The sequence below is a fragment of the Camelus bactrianus genome, chromosome 8 (genome assembly GCF_048773025.1).
Source record: "Camelus bactrianus isolate YW-2024 breed Bactrian camel chromosome 8, ASM4877302v1, whole genome shotgun sequence".
NCBI classification, from domain to species: Eukaryota; Metazoa; Chordata; class Mammalia; order Artiodactyla; family Camelidae; genus Camelus; species Camelus bactrianus.
Genome location: NC_133546.1, coordinates 27,994,084 through 28,010,180, shown reverse-complemented (window position 1 = coordinate 28,010,180; position 16,097 = coordinate 27,994,084). Strand labels below are relative to the sequence as shown.

Genomic DNA, 16,097 nt, shown 5'->3' with positions numbered 1-16,097 from the left:
CACTGAACACATTGATTTTAAGACAAATTCTGATTTTAAGACATTAAAATGTGACTTAGAATCAAGGAAGTATGGTTTTATGAGAAAGGCAATATTAATATTTCACCATTTTCTCTCACTACTTTTTACTATCGAAACTCTGGTTAGATTTGTCAAAAATAAATTTAAATTTACTTAGTTTTCATATTTTGGTGGAAGCTTCTTGCATGATGTGGTAAATAAGATTTCAATCTCAAAATAATCATGGGAAAGCCTCCACTTTGTCTTCTAGAAAATATCTTCATTCACTGAATTCCAGTTAAAATTGTGTGTTTGTATTTTGTATAATTTGGCCTCAGTAATGAGGAAGTATTTTTACAGGGTGCATTGTGATGGGGTAGAAAGAAGCCTGAACTGGGAAGCAAATAGTCAGAGTTTTAGTGCGCGTTCTGCTATGTGTGTGATGTTGGGGTGATTCAGCTTGACATGTCTTGCGTCTTTCTAAAGCTGTGGGGCCTCAGATTAACCACTAACCATACTATATTTATTTCACTGGTTTTCATAATAATGAATAAAACTGACTAGAAATAACTTTTTCAAATTACTTATAGTATTATTCAACATGAAAAGAATTACCCAGTATTAACTCATTTACTTTGTTAAGACTAAATCTTCCTTTCAGGTGAGGGTTAAAGGCAACGCTTTCTCTCTAGGTAGATACCTACAGTGATCCATTAGTTGCTTCATAGGTGGGGATGCTCTTGGTGTCTTTCCTGTTGCTGCCTAGGCCACCCATGGGGGACTGGTTCTGGAAGAAGACTCCTTTCAGAGTGAAGTCCAGAACCTTGGGCTGGAGCCTTGACCTTCCAGCTGTAGGAGAGTGGAGGGACATCATGCTCCCCTGCAGTGGGAGCAGTGTCCTCACTGACTATGAAAATTCTGCCTTTGTTTCCATACCCTGTAAGAGGGAACTCCCTTTTTGGGGTTTGTTTCCTTAGAGGTGTTGAGTTCACAGCCTTGCCATGATTGAGTGCATGCAAATTACACTGGTATGTTGATCCCAGAGATGGTCATAGTGCAAGTTCTGGTTTGGCTACCCTCACCCATATAGCGGAAGATGTAATTGATGTGAAAGTTGTTTACTTCTAATATGTTGATGCTGAGATGGGATTGCACTTAGGCATCCCTTTTATGTTAGTGTTGCATTTAGAACTAGGGACTTAAGTCATGATTCAAATATTCAACAGTCATACAATCAATAAAATGAAGGGACTGGACTTGGATTTTTTCATGCTCTAAATAAATAAATGAATACAGTATCTCTAAATATTTTCTCAGGTCCAAATAAATATTATGAATAATATTCCTAAGTCTGCAATCCAGAAATCTGATTAGGTAACAATGTATTTCTTATTTGAATGCATGGTACTGGAAGATTCCCCTTAGTTCCAAATTTAATTGTCTGGAAGTTTATTTTTAGAAATTCATTTTTATTAAGGTAAAAGGGAAGGAGGAATGTGGGGACATAGTGATGAGGCATGAAAATCAAACTAGCTCCTCACAATTTTCTCCATAACTGTGCTCATCATGTCAGCTCAAAGTGCAGTCTCTTAAGAAAAACTCACCTTTTGAGTGTGAGTTGAGTTAGAGCAAATCTGAGAGAATTTTCCCCAAATTTATATAAAGATTAAAAACCACATAAGCAAATAGAGAATGCTGGATGCCAAAGCTGGTTTTTATCCTAATTTCTAAAATGGGTCATGCCCAGTCAGAAATGGCTGGGAGAGCTGGGTACAGTGTAACAACACACAGAATCTGTAGTGTCTGAATGCTATTTAAATACTATTGATTAACAACAATAAAAACTGTTAGTATGTTTCTGCAAGTTCCCTTAATTATTTTATACTATATACATTGGTCCAATTAAAAATGAAGATAAAAAGTAGGAAAAATGGGTTGTTTTCTTTCAACTCAGAAATTTTTTTCTCATTTTAATTCTAAAGGCATTTATCTAATCCTTTCAACTTCAATGCTTTTCTGTTCCACTTAAAATTAAGGTGAAAGAACTACCAAACTTTGTCCAAGAGATTGTTTATTTATTCATATCAGTTTACGGCCTCTCTTAGAGGTCTGTGTGACCTAAGGGATGTGAAAGTGGGGTCCTTTTATGTAATATTATTCCACTTATGGTCTCCTGTAAAAGTGAAGGGACTTTTGCATTATTATATTATTATTATTATTATTATTATTATAATATTTTTAAAAGAGGCTTGTATCTATTGTGTTAATGTTAAAAGCAATCAATTACTACAACTAAATCAGCATTTATTGCCATTATTTCAAATTACTACTTTAAGTAGATACAAGTAGATACTTTCATAGAAAAAAATAGGTGAATTTATGTTGATTAGCAAAATTGTTTCGGGAACTCCTGAAAAAATTGAGACATTTCTTTAGTTTCCAGGAAAATCCGAGTCTACATCTCTTTCATCCTATTTGAGAGATTATCTGATTGGAAAATATTTCCGCAATTGCTAAGGTCATATCTGTTACTGAGGCCAGTATTTTCACACATATAATTATATAAACACATTCTATTTAATGTTGGTCTTATTTCAAAAATCCATAGCTTTGCTAGCATTTCTTCCCACAAGGAAGAAGTCCAGATAAACATAGATGACCTATTGCACCCGAAAGGAATTATGGAAGACTACAGTAAAACTGATGTCCAAAGGAAATAAAGACTTCCAAATGGAGAAAAAGGATTTGAGCAACTAAGTTCCTGAGGTCCAACTTCTGTTTTATAAAGTATGTTCTAGCGTCTAAGGAGCCATTGTAACCTCTGGTTAAACACAAAACATCTGTCTAGTCTCTTGACAATTAAAATGATTTATTGTTGAAAAGCCCTTACAAAAACCTATTAGAGAGTCTGTTGTGCTCATCAATAATATACTCTCAGAGGCTGTGTCTACATGATGATGAGCAATGGAATGAAACAAGGAGGTTGCTTCCAAATAGCTAAAATACATGCTTTAATCTCCCTAGTTTTCATCATTACAGTTGCTATCATTTATTTTTTTTATTGTGGTAAAATATATATAACTACAAAATTACCATTTTTACCATTTTTTAATGTATAGTTCAGTAGCATTCCATACGTTGTTGTGTGACCGTCACCATTATTCATCTCCAGAACTTTTTAAACCTCCCACAATGAAACTCTATACCCACTGAACAATCACTCCCCGTTCCCTCCTCCCCTCTTTCCCCTGGTAACCACTGTTCTGCTTTCTGTATTTGACTATTCTAGGTACCTCATGTAAGTGGCATCATATAGTAATTGTCCTTTTATCTTTGACTTATTTCACTTAGTGTAATATTTTCAAGGTTCCTCCATGTTGTAACATCTATCAAAAGCCACAATAAAGTTTACTCTGAAAAGTAAAGGATCTTTATAACAAGAAGCATCTTGTGGACAAGGTGAACGTTGAACTTCTCATTTGTTAATGGAAATGGTTTATGTGTTTTCTTTTTTAAAAAAATCAGGCTCTAAAGTTATGTCTCAAGAATGATGTCACACTCCTCTCTTTCACTCCACTCAAAAAGAGCAAGGAAGTTCACAAACTCATATTCAACACTATGCAAAAGAGTGTTCTGTGGTCTCTATACTTCCTTGACTTTCAGTTTGTTTAATAGTCATTGCCAAGATATACCCACTGTTTTAGCAGCTTGCCCTCTGTATTTTAAAATGTCTTTAAAAACAGTATTTTTTTCTGACTTAATTTAAACCAAAACCAATAGGTATTTTTTGGTATCAACGCTATGCTATGAGGCCACTTTTGGAGTGCCAAATATACATAAGATGTGGTCCTTGCACTTAAAGGGTGAAGATTTTTCAGGGGAAACAAAATGCATAGTCATGAAACTGTTAATAATAAAACATAATAGATGAGAATTAAGAGGCAGTGTCGTGGTATTGATGGTAGATTGCCTGGAAGCCAAGTCCATGAGTCGGGTTGGGACCATGCTCATTCCTAGTTGTGAAACTTTAGACAAGACACCACTGTGACCTTGTTATCCTTACTGTAAAATGAGGATGTTAAGCATGAAGGGCCCATCTGGCTTTTGAGTCAGGGGTGATCGTATGAGTTTAAGACAAAGACAGTCACTCAAGATTTCAGGAAGGAAGTGGGATATAAATTGGGACTTAGAAGATGAATGGGGGCTGTTGCCATTGGTGGGGGGCAGGTATAAGTTTCCTCCTATTTGATTATAAACTTCTCAGTGGTGGGCATAGTGCTTTGTTCAGTTTTGTAGCATTCTGGCATCTTGTGCAGTACTAATAAATTTCCGAAACCCCTGAAGCATTTATCCTCTGGCAGGATTAACTACCAGTCCCAAACACATCCAAGGCATTCTGTGCCCAACTCTTAATCACCCTCACCACCAGATAGAACTTTTTGTTTATCTGTTTGTGTCTTTGAAAAGCAGGGATTATGTCTCTGATCTCTATCCCCAGTGTCTGTCACAGTCCACCACCTGTAGTAGGAGCCACTAAGATTTGTTGATAGAGTGAATGATGAAGATAGAAAAGAAGGCATAAGATTTTGAGTAGAGGAGCATCACTGTGAAAACTCTGCTTGCGGAAAATGAGTCAAGCATGGGTGAGAGGGAAGGATTGGTAATAATAATTAATAATGTAGCCTTATGAATATCAGAAAGTGTGCGTTATGTCCATGTCTTTGTGCAGTAAGGTAAATAAATGCTACTAGAAAGAGAGAGATTCATTACTCAAACAGCTCAGATTTTCCTTGATGGTATATGTCATAGTTTGTACTTACATACTTGTGATCTTTGCATCTCACCTATAATATGTAAACTCCACAAAGGCAGGGGCCATGGCGGTTTTGTTCACCGGTGAATCTTGAATATCCAGCAGACTTCCGGGAATATACTTTGTTTCTATTACATATCTCTTGACATAATGAGAGAAAATAAGTTAAGGAAAGGTTGCAAAGGCAAGTCATACCACAAGGAGAAGCAGATAATTAAATCTAAAATTTTAAAAATTAAAAAGGAAAACAAAACCCTTGCCTTTCAACATTCAGGAAATAACACAAACTAATGGGGTTACCCACAGAAATGTGGGCTTTTAATTCTCAATGTATCTGTTTAATTGGTTCACATAAAACTTCCTACAGGAAAATAGTCTTAGGTCCATGTTTCTTGATCATAACTAAAGTGTGCAAGGTTGTTGGTAAAAACAACCACATTTAAAATGGGTCCAGTTCAGGAAGTTATTGTAGTATTAGGATCTTTCTTCCCCTTTTCCTAGCAATCCATTTATTTTTTTAAAATATTATTAACATTAGTCTTTTTAAAAAATTGAAGTATAGTCAATTTACAGTGTTGTGTCAATTTCTAGTGTATAGCATAGTAGTTCAGTCCTACATAGACATACATATATTCATTTTCATATTCTATTCTTTGGTGTCAGACTAAGAAGAACCAACTCACGTTAGCTGGGCTGATCTCCTGGGGATTCTGGCTGGATCACAAGGAAATATTTTAGGACACTTCCAGACCAATTTGGACAACTCAGGAACTTGAGATAAGCATCCTTATTTTTAATGTTTATCTCAGCTGCATCTCAAGTGTGGATCACCTGATGTTTATTTGGAGAATAATGTTGCCCTTTTAAAAGGACATTGCAGGGCTTGGTTTAAATACCATTTCTGTAGTATTTTTCAGTTGTTTTTAGTATATTTCAATATTACTATTTTGAATATGTCCAGTGTATAATTATCATAAAGTCTGAATTACAGGATCTTTTAAACGAAGCAGAATTGTATTACTTTTAAATTCATAATGGTAACAAAGTAGAACTGTTTGAGCAAGGATAAATAAAAATCTTGCAATTGATATCTTAATTATTTATTAGAAAGTATATGTTTTAAAAATATTTTCTGGCAAGTCAAGATTTCTTCCTAGTCGGGCATATTCCCATATTCATTCAGTACCTATTCTGTATACGGGTCCATGGGAGGATACAGTAATGAATAAGAACCAGGACTGTGTTCTCTGTACCAGCAAGAGAAACAGAGACATATAAGTTGCTTTGATTAAAGGTGCATGGCATGAATGCATCTATAATTTTGCTGAGACACCAGTTTGAATGGGAGGCCTGTGGCGGGGGAGCCACTTTGCGCCTATGTCAACCTAGTCACTTCATTTCAGCTTTGTTGCAGAGTTTAACAAGACAGTGCAACTTATTAAACACTTTGGGTGAAAAATGCTCTTTTAAGTGACTTTAGGGGAAGGCAACCTATGACTCTCAGTAGAAGTCATATTTCAGAGGAAGTAAGAAGCCTGTGAAAATACTTGAGAAACTGAGGACTCTGAGCTCTTAACGTGGGTTACACTTATCTATAATTACCACCTCAGAAATCATGTTTGAAAAAATTTTAAATCTCTATGTTAGTTTATTTAAAAATAACAAACTCATATGTAAACATAAATAACAATTTTATAGAAATAATTGTTTTTCAAAGCAAAAAAGTAGTGAGAAAAGTGGCATTGTTTTCTATCCTAGAAATTTTAGGATATTTGAAAGAAGACAGAAGTGTTCTGATGCTTCTGCCATCAGTTTTTTGTGTGTGATATTACACACCAGAGAGGCAGATAAATTCTTAGTAGTATTAAGAAAATAGTTTTGACTTCACAGAACCCCTGAGGGGATCTCAGGGACCCCAAACGTACCTGGACCCCACTTTGAGAGACACCCCTCTCTACACTCAAGAACCCACTGATTAAGCCGCTGCCATACTGGGAGGGTTGTGATAATGGCCTAAACCAGGCATGGACAGTAAATACCAGAATGATTCAATGAGCATAACCTGAAACAAAGTAAAGAACACCTACAGCTTGTGTTGACTGGAGCTTAAAGGCAGAATTTTCAGCTTCTAGGTGCTTCGTTTTTCCCCTTTGTTTTAAGAAAAGTAATGAGAGGAATAATACAGGATTGCTACAAAGTTCGCATGAGATGATGGATGTTTCGCATTTGGACCACTGCCTGGCATAAATCAGGAGCTCAGTGAATGATCACAGTTAGACTTTTGTTAAATTCACCTGCTAGAGGTGGAGGGAAGGGTGACCTGGGAGAAGGGCACCAGGGGCAGGATGGGGCCAGGACGTTCTGGGACTCGTGTATAAGCTGCACGAGGCAGCAGATTGATTTGGGAAGGAAGCCAAAGGCCCAGTGGTGGTGGTTCTTTCAGGACAGGGTGGGTGCTTTGGATTCCATTCCCCATGGAAGAGGGAAATCCTTGAAATCATAGAGGAAAAAGTGGCCAGATTAGATCCTGTGCTTGATTGGAATCCATTTCTACCTGTCATAGTTCCCTCCGTGACTTGCCTAGCTTGTTCTTTCTCTTTAGGTGGGAGGGGAGAGAAATTGTAAGTCAGTGTCCGTATCCTCAATCGGGGAGAAGTTAAAATTAGCACTGTTACTTCTGTTTTCCTTCTGGGCAACCTGAAGGCCATGTGCCGCTAACTCAGTTATTGACACTCATACCCTCCTTTGGTGCTACAGTCACATCTGGGCCCCAGATACCCACTGCTGTGTTTAGCTGGTTGATGGATTTAAAAACTCGTGTCCAGTGATCTAGGGGCTGGAAGGTGGTTTTTAAGGGAAGTGGGGTTTGACAAGGACAAGGACAAAAAGAACTCCTGGAAAAAATAAATGAATTGCATTCAGGATGTATTTCAGAAACCCCCCTGGTAGGATGAGAAAATCATTCTAGCCTTGCCAGGGCTTTATTGCAGATCTTTTCGCCAGACCCCAAGCAGCAATCGCCCTGACCATAATTCCTGCATTCATTTACTTGTGCATTGCTTTCTATTACTCGTGGTCAGCTCTTAGACTTTGAAACTCTGTGGTATGTGAATAGCTTTAATACTTTGGGTTTTTTTTTTTTTCAGTAAGTAAGTCATAATTTAACTTTATTTTGAAAACCTCCCAATGACCTAAGGATTTGCATCTTTATTACTTCAAAGGGATGTTGTGAAGATAAAGTGAGATAATATACGTAAAAGTGTTTTCAATTTTTATATATAGGGAGGTGGTTTGTATGTATATGTGTATGTGTTTCTTCTGTCTTTAGTAGTTTCAACTTCAAAGAAAAGCAGGTTCTATGCAATAAGATTTTTCAGTTGGTTGAGAAGCCTGAGCTGTATCTGAGTCAAACTGAAGAGGTTTCTTTCTGTTTTGACATGGTAATAGGTCATGGTTGAAAGAAGCAGAGCAGTGGATACAGACAGGAATGTTTTAATGTCCTTGCAAAAACAGAGAAGAAAAGAATCATTTTCTTTCCATAAATCTCCCTATCTCTCAATTGGTGGGATTGGAAGTTTTAAACTCCGGGATTTTATTTTTTGTTTCAGCAATGGCAGCATGATGCCCTCGAAGGGTGTCTTCAGCATTACTGCAAAGAATGTGCTAAAAACAACATTTCAGATACAAAAATGGGGAAGAAGTTCTATAACTATGCCAGCGTTCAAGATGCAGCTAGGTCTCTCACGTTGCTCTCAGTGTAGTGAAGGCAATTTCGTACTAGCAAGAGAATGCAATTAGAAAAGCAAGTAAGGCAAGAGGATGCAAATTATTCTAGTTATGTATCAATAATTTTTATTCTTTTAAAAAGTGACTTATATTCTTCTCAGATTATAAATATAAAACGTCTTTGTTAGAACTTTATAAAACACACAAGGGTATAAAGATGAAAATGAAAATTGCTCACAGCTTTCTTACAAGGCAGGGATAATTACTTTGACCTTTGCCTATTTATTTCCTTTTAACTATTAAAATTCATATGTATTTCGCTTGTTAGTAAAATTGGGAAAATGCCACCCATATATTTTCCCACATGATTTTCCCCCTCATTATCATGTAAGTATGATTCCACATTGTTAAATAGAGTTTGAAAACATTTTAATGAGTGTCTCATGTTCCATTTTATGGATAGAAGTGGGAGGTAATATGTGTAGGAGTTAAGGCTATGGACCCTGGAGCCAGACTGCCAGGTTTAAATCCCAGCTCTGCTGCGTGCCAGCTGAGTGCTTCTGGGCATGCTACTCAACCTCTCAGTATTTCAGTTTCCTCACCTCTAAGAAGAGACAGAAATAGTCACACAAAGTTCATGGGGTTGTTGTTAAGAGTTAAATGGGTTAATTGTATTCATCAATCCATTTAGAATAATTCCTGACACAAAGTAAGTATGATTATCATTAAAATAATAAGCAATCCACCGTACCTTATTAATAGTTAATCATTATTTAAAAGCCATTATTATTATTAAATAATAAAGTAAGCCATTATTATCATTATTGCATGACTAAATTAGTATAATGTTAGATGGGCTATTTCTCATTTTTGTTATTAAAAATCAAGCCATGATGAACATTCTTGTAACTTAGTCTTTTTTCCATCCAATTATTTCCCTAGGATAGTTTTTTTCTAAGTGAAATTACAGAGCCAAAAGCATTAGGTAAATGACTAAACTGCATTCCAGAAAGACTGCAGGACTTTACCTTCCCATTTGCAACTAAGGAGCTTGTCGGTTTCACCACACTGATGACAGTACTGAGAATTTTTTATAGTAAAACATTTTATACTAATATTATAGTAAATCTTAATTTAAATTTATATTTCTTTGACTACTATTTTAGAATAATTTAAAAAATACATATTTTTTATTATATACTTCTCCCCTGAAAGTTGTTTGTTTCCTTTTCCCCATTTGCTTACAGAAATTCTTGATATATTAATATTTCAACTTGTGATTTGTCAGATGTTTTACAACTGTTTTCCTCAAGTTTTTGTTTTAAAATTTTGTTTGGGATGCTTTTTGTGATCCATACAATTTTTATTTCTTAAAGACAAATTTACTGACGTTTTATCTTTGTGAGGGTTTTTTTTTTTTTTTTGGCCTTAGCTTTTATGCTTAGTAAACCTAAAACCACAAGATCTCTGACCCATCTTTACTTCTAGGTCTTTTTGTTTTTAACATTAAACTATTGACTCCATCTGGAATGTATATTGACTACAATTTGAGGTAAGAATTAATGTTATGTACTCTCCAAATAGCTAACAATTTTCCACAGAATTATTTATTGAATAAATCTTTCTTTTTTTTAAAAATTAAATTATGGTTGATTTACAATATTACGTTAGTGTCAGTTGTATTACACAGTGATTTGTATTTTTATAGATTACACACCATACAAAGTTATAAAATATTGGCTGTATTCTGTGTGCTGTGCATTACATCTTTGTAATTTATTTACTTTATACCTAGCAGTTTGTACTTGTTAATCCCTTTCACTTATTTTGGACCTCCCCTCACCCCTCTCCCCTGATAACCTCTAGTTTGTTATCTGTCTCTTGAGTCTGTTCCTGTTTTGTTATATTTGTTTGTTTTATTTTTTATTATTTTAATTTTTTTCTGGAAAGGGAAGATAATTAGGTTATTTAATTAATGGAAGTACTGGGGATTGAACTCAGGACCTTGTGCATGCTAAGCATGCTCTCTACCATTGAGGTATACCCCACCCCCAGTGCCACCATTTGTTTTATTTTTTAGATTCCACATGTAAGTGAAAATATACAATATTTGTTCTTCTCTGTCTGACTTACTTCACTAAGCATAACAACCCTCCAGTTTCATCCATGTTGTTGGAAATGGCAAAATTTCATTCTTTTTATGGCTGAGTAACATTTCATTATATATATACACATTATATATAATACACATATATATATATAAAACATTTTTATTTGTTCCTCTGTTGATGGACACTTAGGTTGCTTCCATATCTTGGCTATTATAAATAATGCTGCTGTGAACATTGGGGTACATGTATCTTTTGAATTAATCTTTTCATTTTCTTCAGACAAATACCCAGAAGTGGAATTGCTGGATCATATGGTGTTTCTGTTTTTAATGTTTTGAGCAATCATCCTTTCCTTAGAGACTTAGAATGTCATCTCTGTTATATGTTACATATACTATAATATACTAAATGTAAATACTGAGCTATGTGTTATGTCTATTTCTGGCATGTTGATATTTGCCTCCATACCATACTGTTTTAATATCATAACTGTATATAGTAGCTGTAAATATCTGCTATTGCAAGTCAGATTTGTCCCCTTTGTGTCAGAAACTACAGCTCTGAAGTCCCCAGACCTGCTTCCAGTCTCCTTTTCCTATAGCTGCCTCTACCACATATGCTGGGAAATCTAAATCTCACTCTTCTGGTATCCCAGCTAATGAGCCATGAGCAGATGGCTGTAGGGGATTCTCTGGAACATCATAGTTTTGCTGTTGTTGTGGTGGTTGTTACAATTTCCCAAAAGTGGAAGACGAAGAACCAATTCTCCCAATAGAGCTGTGACAAGTATTAGACTTTTCTAGGCACCATTTCCTGTGGCAATGTTTCTCACATAATGTTCCTTGGACGTTATTAAATAATTCTGGAAGAAAGGAGTACATGGTCATTTCAAAGTGGCATTCTGTGCTCTTCAAGATATAATTTGCACATTAGCTTATCGAAGCACCTGAATATAAGCATTTTAATGTTGAATCCAGTATTCTCAAAATCTATACAAGCATCCAGAGCCACTCCCTCTCTTCCCTTTTTTGAGGAACACTTCCCAGTGGAGCCCAGTTTTTTAGGGAAGATTGCTATAGGGATTGTAAACTATTTACCTTCCTGGGTAAATGACTGAAAATGTAGAATTGTGTCCACTTGACTCAAGTTATACTTCTCTTAATAATTACAAAAGATGTGTTCTTTAGTTTAATCTTATTCCAAGAATGAAACAACTAGTTAGTTCTCTAATGATTTATCATACCATGTGAATTATCCCACATACAGAGTAACTACAAACAATATATGAGTCCGGCTACAGGTGGTTTCATGTTTTGGTGAAACTTAGAGAGACACTGCCCAAGTCTCCATGTGTTCATGATTTTGGATCTCTTGTCTTTTATTCTGGTTTCCATTTTTTTTTCCTTTCTATTCCTTGCCAGTCCATATTGGATTAGTCACCATTGCCAAATTCTCAGTCTCTATTGTCAGCCTTTGGCAGTCACTGTTGCCAGATTCTCAGTCTGGATGTCTGCAACAGTCAGGCTTCAGTTGAATAATTCATATTTATTGTGAAACACATTTCATGAATGATATTCTTTGTTCTTAAAATTTATTTTCTCTGGTAATTATGTAGAGATGGAGGGGAGTGGAATTTGCCTCCTATGTGAAAGTAGTTTCAGAAAAAACACTTGCTTATAAAATTCCTAGGAATGGTTTGCTCAAGAACGCTCATGACTTCAATCCCAACTCACCTTGGTTGAGGGTTCCCTAGAAGACTCTTCACCATTACCCAGCAGGCTCTGCTTCTAGAAGCCAGCTTTCAGTCTTCCTCCTATCCTATTCTTTTTTACTGCAGTAGCTAGAGATGAATCACTCTATTTGCTGTGATGTGGATACTTAAGATGCTAAAATTCCAGATTTTAGAGGACCAGGTTTTACAGTATATATCTTCTCAGTTACATCATCAGTGACTCCTGGTAATGTCAAGACAGGGACCTGGGAGATGGCAGATCAAATGGCTGTCTAGTGGGAGACAGTAATTGGCCAATCTTGCCATAAGAACTAACCGGCAAGTTTACAACATAGGCAACTGTTGCTTTTAATTTCAAGGGAAGGGTGAGGATTGTGATTTGTTAGATTTCAGAAGTGCCATTTAATGTCATAAGTCATAGATGGACAAGCCCAAGGATGTACTATAAGGAATCTGCAACAATATATGCATAGTGTTTGTAGGCTGAATAAAGCAGATGTTCCATAAATTAGATGCTACAAGAATACAGTGGTTAAGGTAGAAAGAATCCCTGCTTAGGGGAAGATATACAATAAATGAATAAATAACAGAAATCGCAGATAAGGATAAAATTGCAATGCAGAGGATTAAAAGACTGTAATGTGATACAGAGTGACTGGATGGTGATTTAAATTGGATAGCAAGGGAAGTCCTTTCTGAAGTAGTGTCATTTAAACCAAGATCCAGTGACTAAAAAGGGGGTGGCCATATGCTGGTCTACAGGAAGAGTGTGCTCTCCAAAAGACCACAAGCATACTGGTCCTGTGAAGGCTAGAAGTTTGATCTGAGGATCAGAAGGAAAGCTCGAAAGTTAGGCAGGGGCCAGACCATGAAGGGGCTCAGGCAAGGTATTTTATTCTTGGTTTAGTAGGGAAACATTGGAAAGCTTAAATGAATTTGAATTTTATGACATGATCACCCTCAGGTTTGAGAGTAATCACTGCTTCTGCTGTGTGATTTGTAGAGGGGCAAGATTGGAGGGAAAGAGATTGTTTAGTAGCCTGGTTGTGAAGTAATATGTTTAGAGTGAGAACAGCATCAACAATAATCATAGCTAACATATTCTGCACTATTCTGTGCAGGTACTATGCTAGCTATCATGTGCATTATCTAATTTAATCATATATGGATTGTTTTACCAAATGCATGGGCAGCTGCTATAACCAAAAATATAAATTAGATTAAGTTTTCCTAATCATAGTTTTTGTCTTCCAACTAAAAATATTAAAATTGTAGTTACACATGGAAGGGTTTGAACAACTTTTTGACCTTCAAGTGACCTTCTATTTGAAAATACTGAGAACGAATATCTTAGATGGAGAAGAAAATTCAGTTCTACTCAGTGTCTATCAGGAATGGCTCTGAGGAGGGTAACAGCACAATGTGGAGATGGGGAGGCGCTTGACGGGACTAGTTTAGCAAAAGGAAGTAATAGAGACAGGACACTCTATAAATCCTTCCACCTCAACATAGAGACTACAACCTATAAAAACCCCAATTCAGGGAATGTTGTAAAAATGTCATTCTAATGCAAGCAAATACCAACCTCTGGGGTTAGAAGATCTTGTCTGAGAGGAGCTGGGGATAGGGTCCGGGGGGCTTTCTGCAGTAGCCAAACCCTAAGACAAGTGCGGTTTGAGTTGTTAACTGGGGAAGATGGTTTGGCTTAGAGTTAAGAGAATTGGGGTTAGATTTTAACTCTAGGAAGGAAGAATATAGTGGAAGTGAAGGCCCCCCAGTCAGCCATCTCTGGAGGACACTGTAGAGTGCCAACTGTATGCCCAAGTCAGGGTACAGAAAGAGGTCCAGAGTGGGCGAAATTGGGTCAGAACAGGTTAGAAACGTCCACTAGACTCTTCAAGGTAGAGCTGAGAGTTTACTCACCCGAAGTTGATCCTAGTGCCTCAGGCCTCGTGACTCTTTGGCTTGTTGGTCACCAGATGTAGAGCATGAAGGTGCCTGGAATCTAAGCACACTAAGTTAGGATGGGAGGATATCCCCTTCTGACACATTCTGTTAGTTCTGGGGGTGCAGGTGATTGGCATGAGTGACATGTTGGAGCCAGCTTAGATGTACCTGTATTTAGTGATATCATCCAGGTGGTACCTTGAAATTGACCATGGTGGGAACATTTGTACCTTAGAAATCAGTAAAGACTACAGTCAGCCTCTTTTGCCACTTCAAGAGCTGGTTCACCAGCTTACTACTGGTTGGCACAATTCACAAGTGACTGGTTATGATACAACAATGGTACCTAATCCCAGGAGATGTAATTCTATGTGAATTGCTCCAGGGAGTTTTGTGACACAGTCTTAATGATTATTGCAGGCAGCTGACACCATTAGGACATTACAGCAGGACTGATAACCACTCTAGTTTACCTTGAAAATGTATCAGAAATCTGCTTTCACATCACCTGCCTTAAAATAAGCCATGGTGAGAATATGTTACAAGGGTAAGAATACATAATGTGGTCTTCACTGGAACTACATGGTGTCAGCTGCAGTGTGCATCTGTGGCCACCAATGTTTTCAGGTTAGTAGAAAGTCTGACTTTCTTTTCAAATGCAAAAGTACAAATTGATGTTATTAGGGTTCTTGCTTACAAACTTTGAAAGCTGGTTTAACAAAAGATACAAGGAACTGTATTACTTACAGTTGGAAATTTCCACAAGAATGCAAAAGTGGTTTGCTGCTTTGCCTTTATCAACTTCAAGCAAAAGTTTAAGGTGAACCAGTTAACTTGACATTAAAGCATTGGAAAGCCCGTGGTAACAGGTAGAATGTCCCAAGATGGTGGTTCCACTTAGTGTTAGTCTGATATGAAATTAAAATTGAAACATGACTTCAAAAGGCAATGTTGAAATACTTATTTGAGTTCAGGTAGTTAAATGTTTCCCCACCTCTTTTGAAGTATTTAAAACAAACTGATCAATTAGAAAACCTTTCCTATGACAGGATTTCCATAGAGTGTGGTCAGCTTTCTGGGAAAATTAGATTGAGTTTGAGAATTTTGGAATCTGAAGTTCAAACTTGCTGGGTTTCCATTCGGTTTCAGGTTTCTTTCAAACGTTTTATTGCACATTGACTCAGCATTCTCAGGAAATCAAAATATAATCATAAGGGTAACAGGTATAGTATGTACAGCACACCATCTGGAACTCATTTTATTCTAAAAGAGCAGACCTTCAATGTTAAACCAAGTAGAAAGCACTCCAATACAGTTAAAGTTTTGGAAAATCTTTTGCTTAAATTATAAATTTTAATTATTTGGGTCTATTTTCTTCCCCAAAATATTTAAAAATTCCTCTTGATACTCAGGACTGCTTCTTTGAAATTGAATAGGATTCAGGTGTCTCAAGTCACTCATCTAATAATCAGAAAATTCTTTCTTCCCTCCTCCTCTTTATACTCTTCCTTTTACCCTTTTTCAGATGTGTACTACTGAATGCACACATTCTGAAAACCCAGGCAAGCCCCTGTTCCCCACCCTCCTGCCCTTGATATGGATACACAGCAAGCTTGCCTCCACCCAGACTCATTTTTAGCCACAGTAATGATGAGAGTTTAACATCCCTCTTTACCTTTCTCTCTTCCTTTGGTCTTCAAGCCAAGTATGAGCTGTAAATTGAGGTAGGTTGTACATCTGGGTCAATAAAGGGAAGGGGGAAAAGTGA

The 16,097-nt window shown here is 36.6% G+C and overlaps 1 protein-coding gene across 22 annotated transcripts in view; it reads left to right on the top strand.

The window, feature by feature from the left end:
- Nucleotides 1-16,097, top strand: part of LOC105077222 (uncharacterized) — a 196,528-nt gene that overhangs the window by 69,373 nt on the left and 111,058 nt on the right. For 4 of the 22 annotated variants that reach the window (XR_012508602.1, XR_012508608.1, XM_074368355.1 and 1 more), the window contains exon 5: nucleotides 10,028-10,091. The exons of 17 other annotated variants lie outside the window; for them this stretch is intronic. Coding sequence is in view for 2 of the 5 variants with exons in the window: in XM_074368355.1 (XP_074224456.1) it covers nucleotides 10,028-10,091 (64 nt within the window). In the remaining 3 variants the exon portion in view is untranslated. Of the gene's footprint in view, nucleotides 1-5,476; nucleotides 6,376-10,027; nucleotides 10,092-16,097 lie in introns of those variants that run through there. One more of the 22 variants, XR_012508607.1, reaches the window with a different exon arrangement.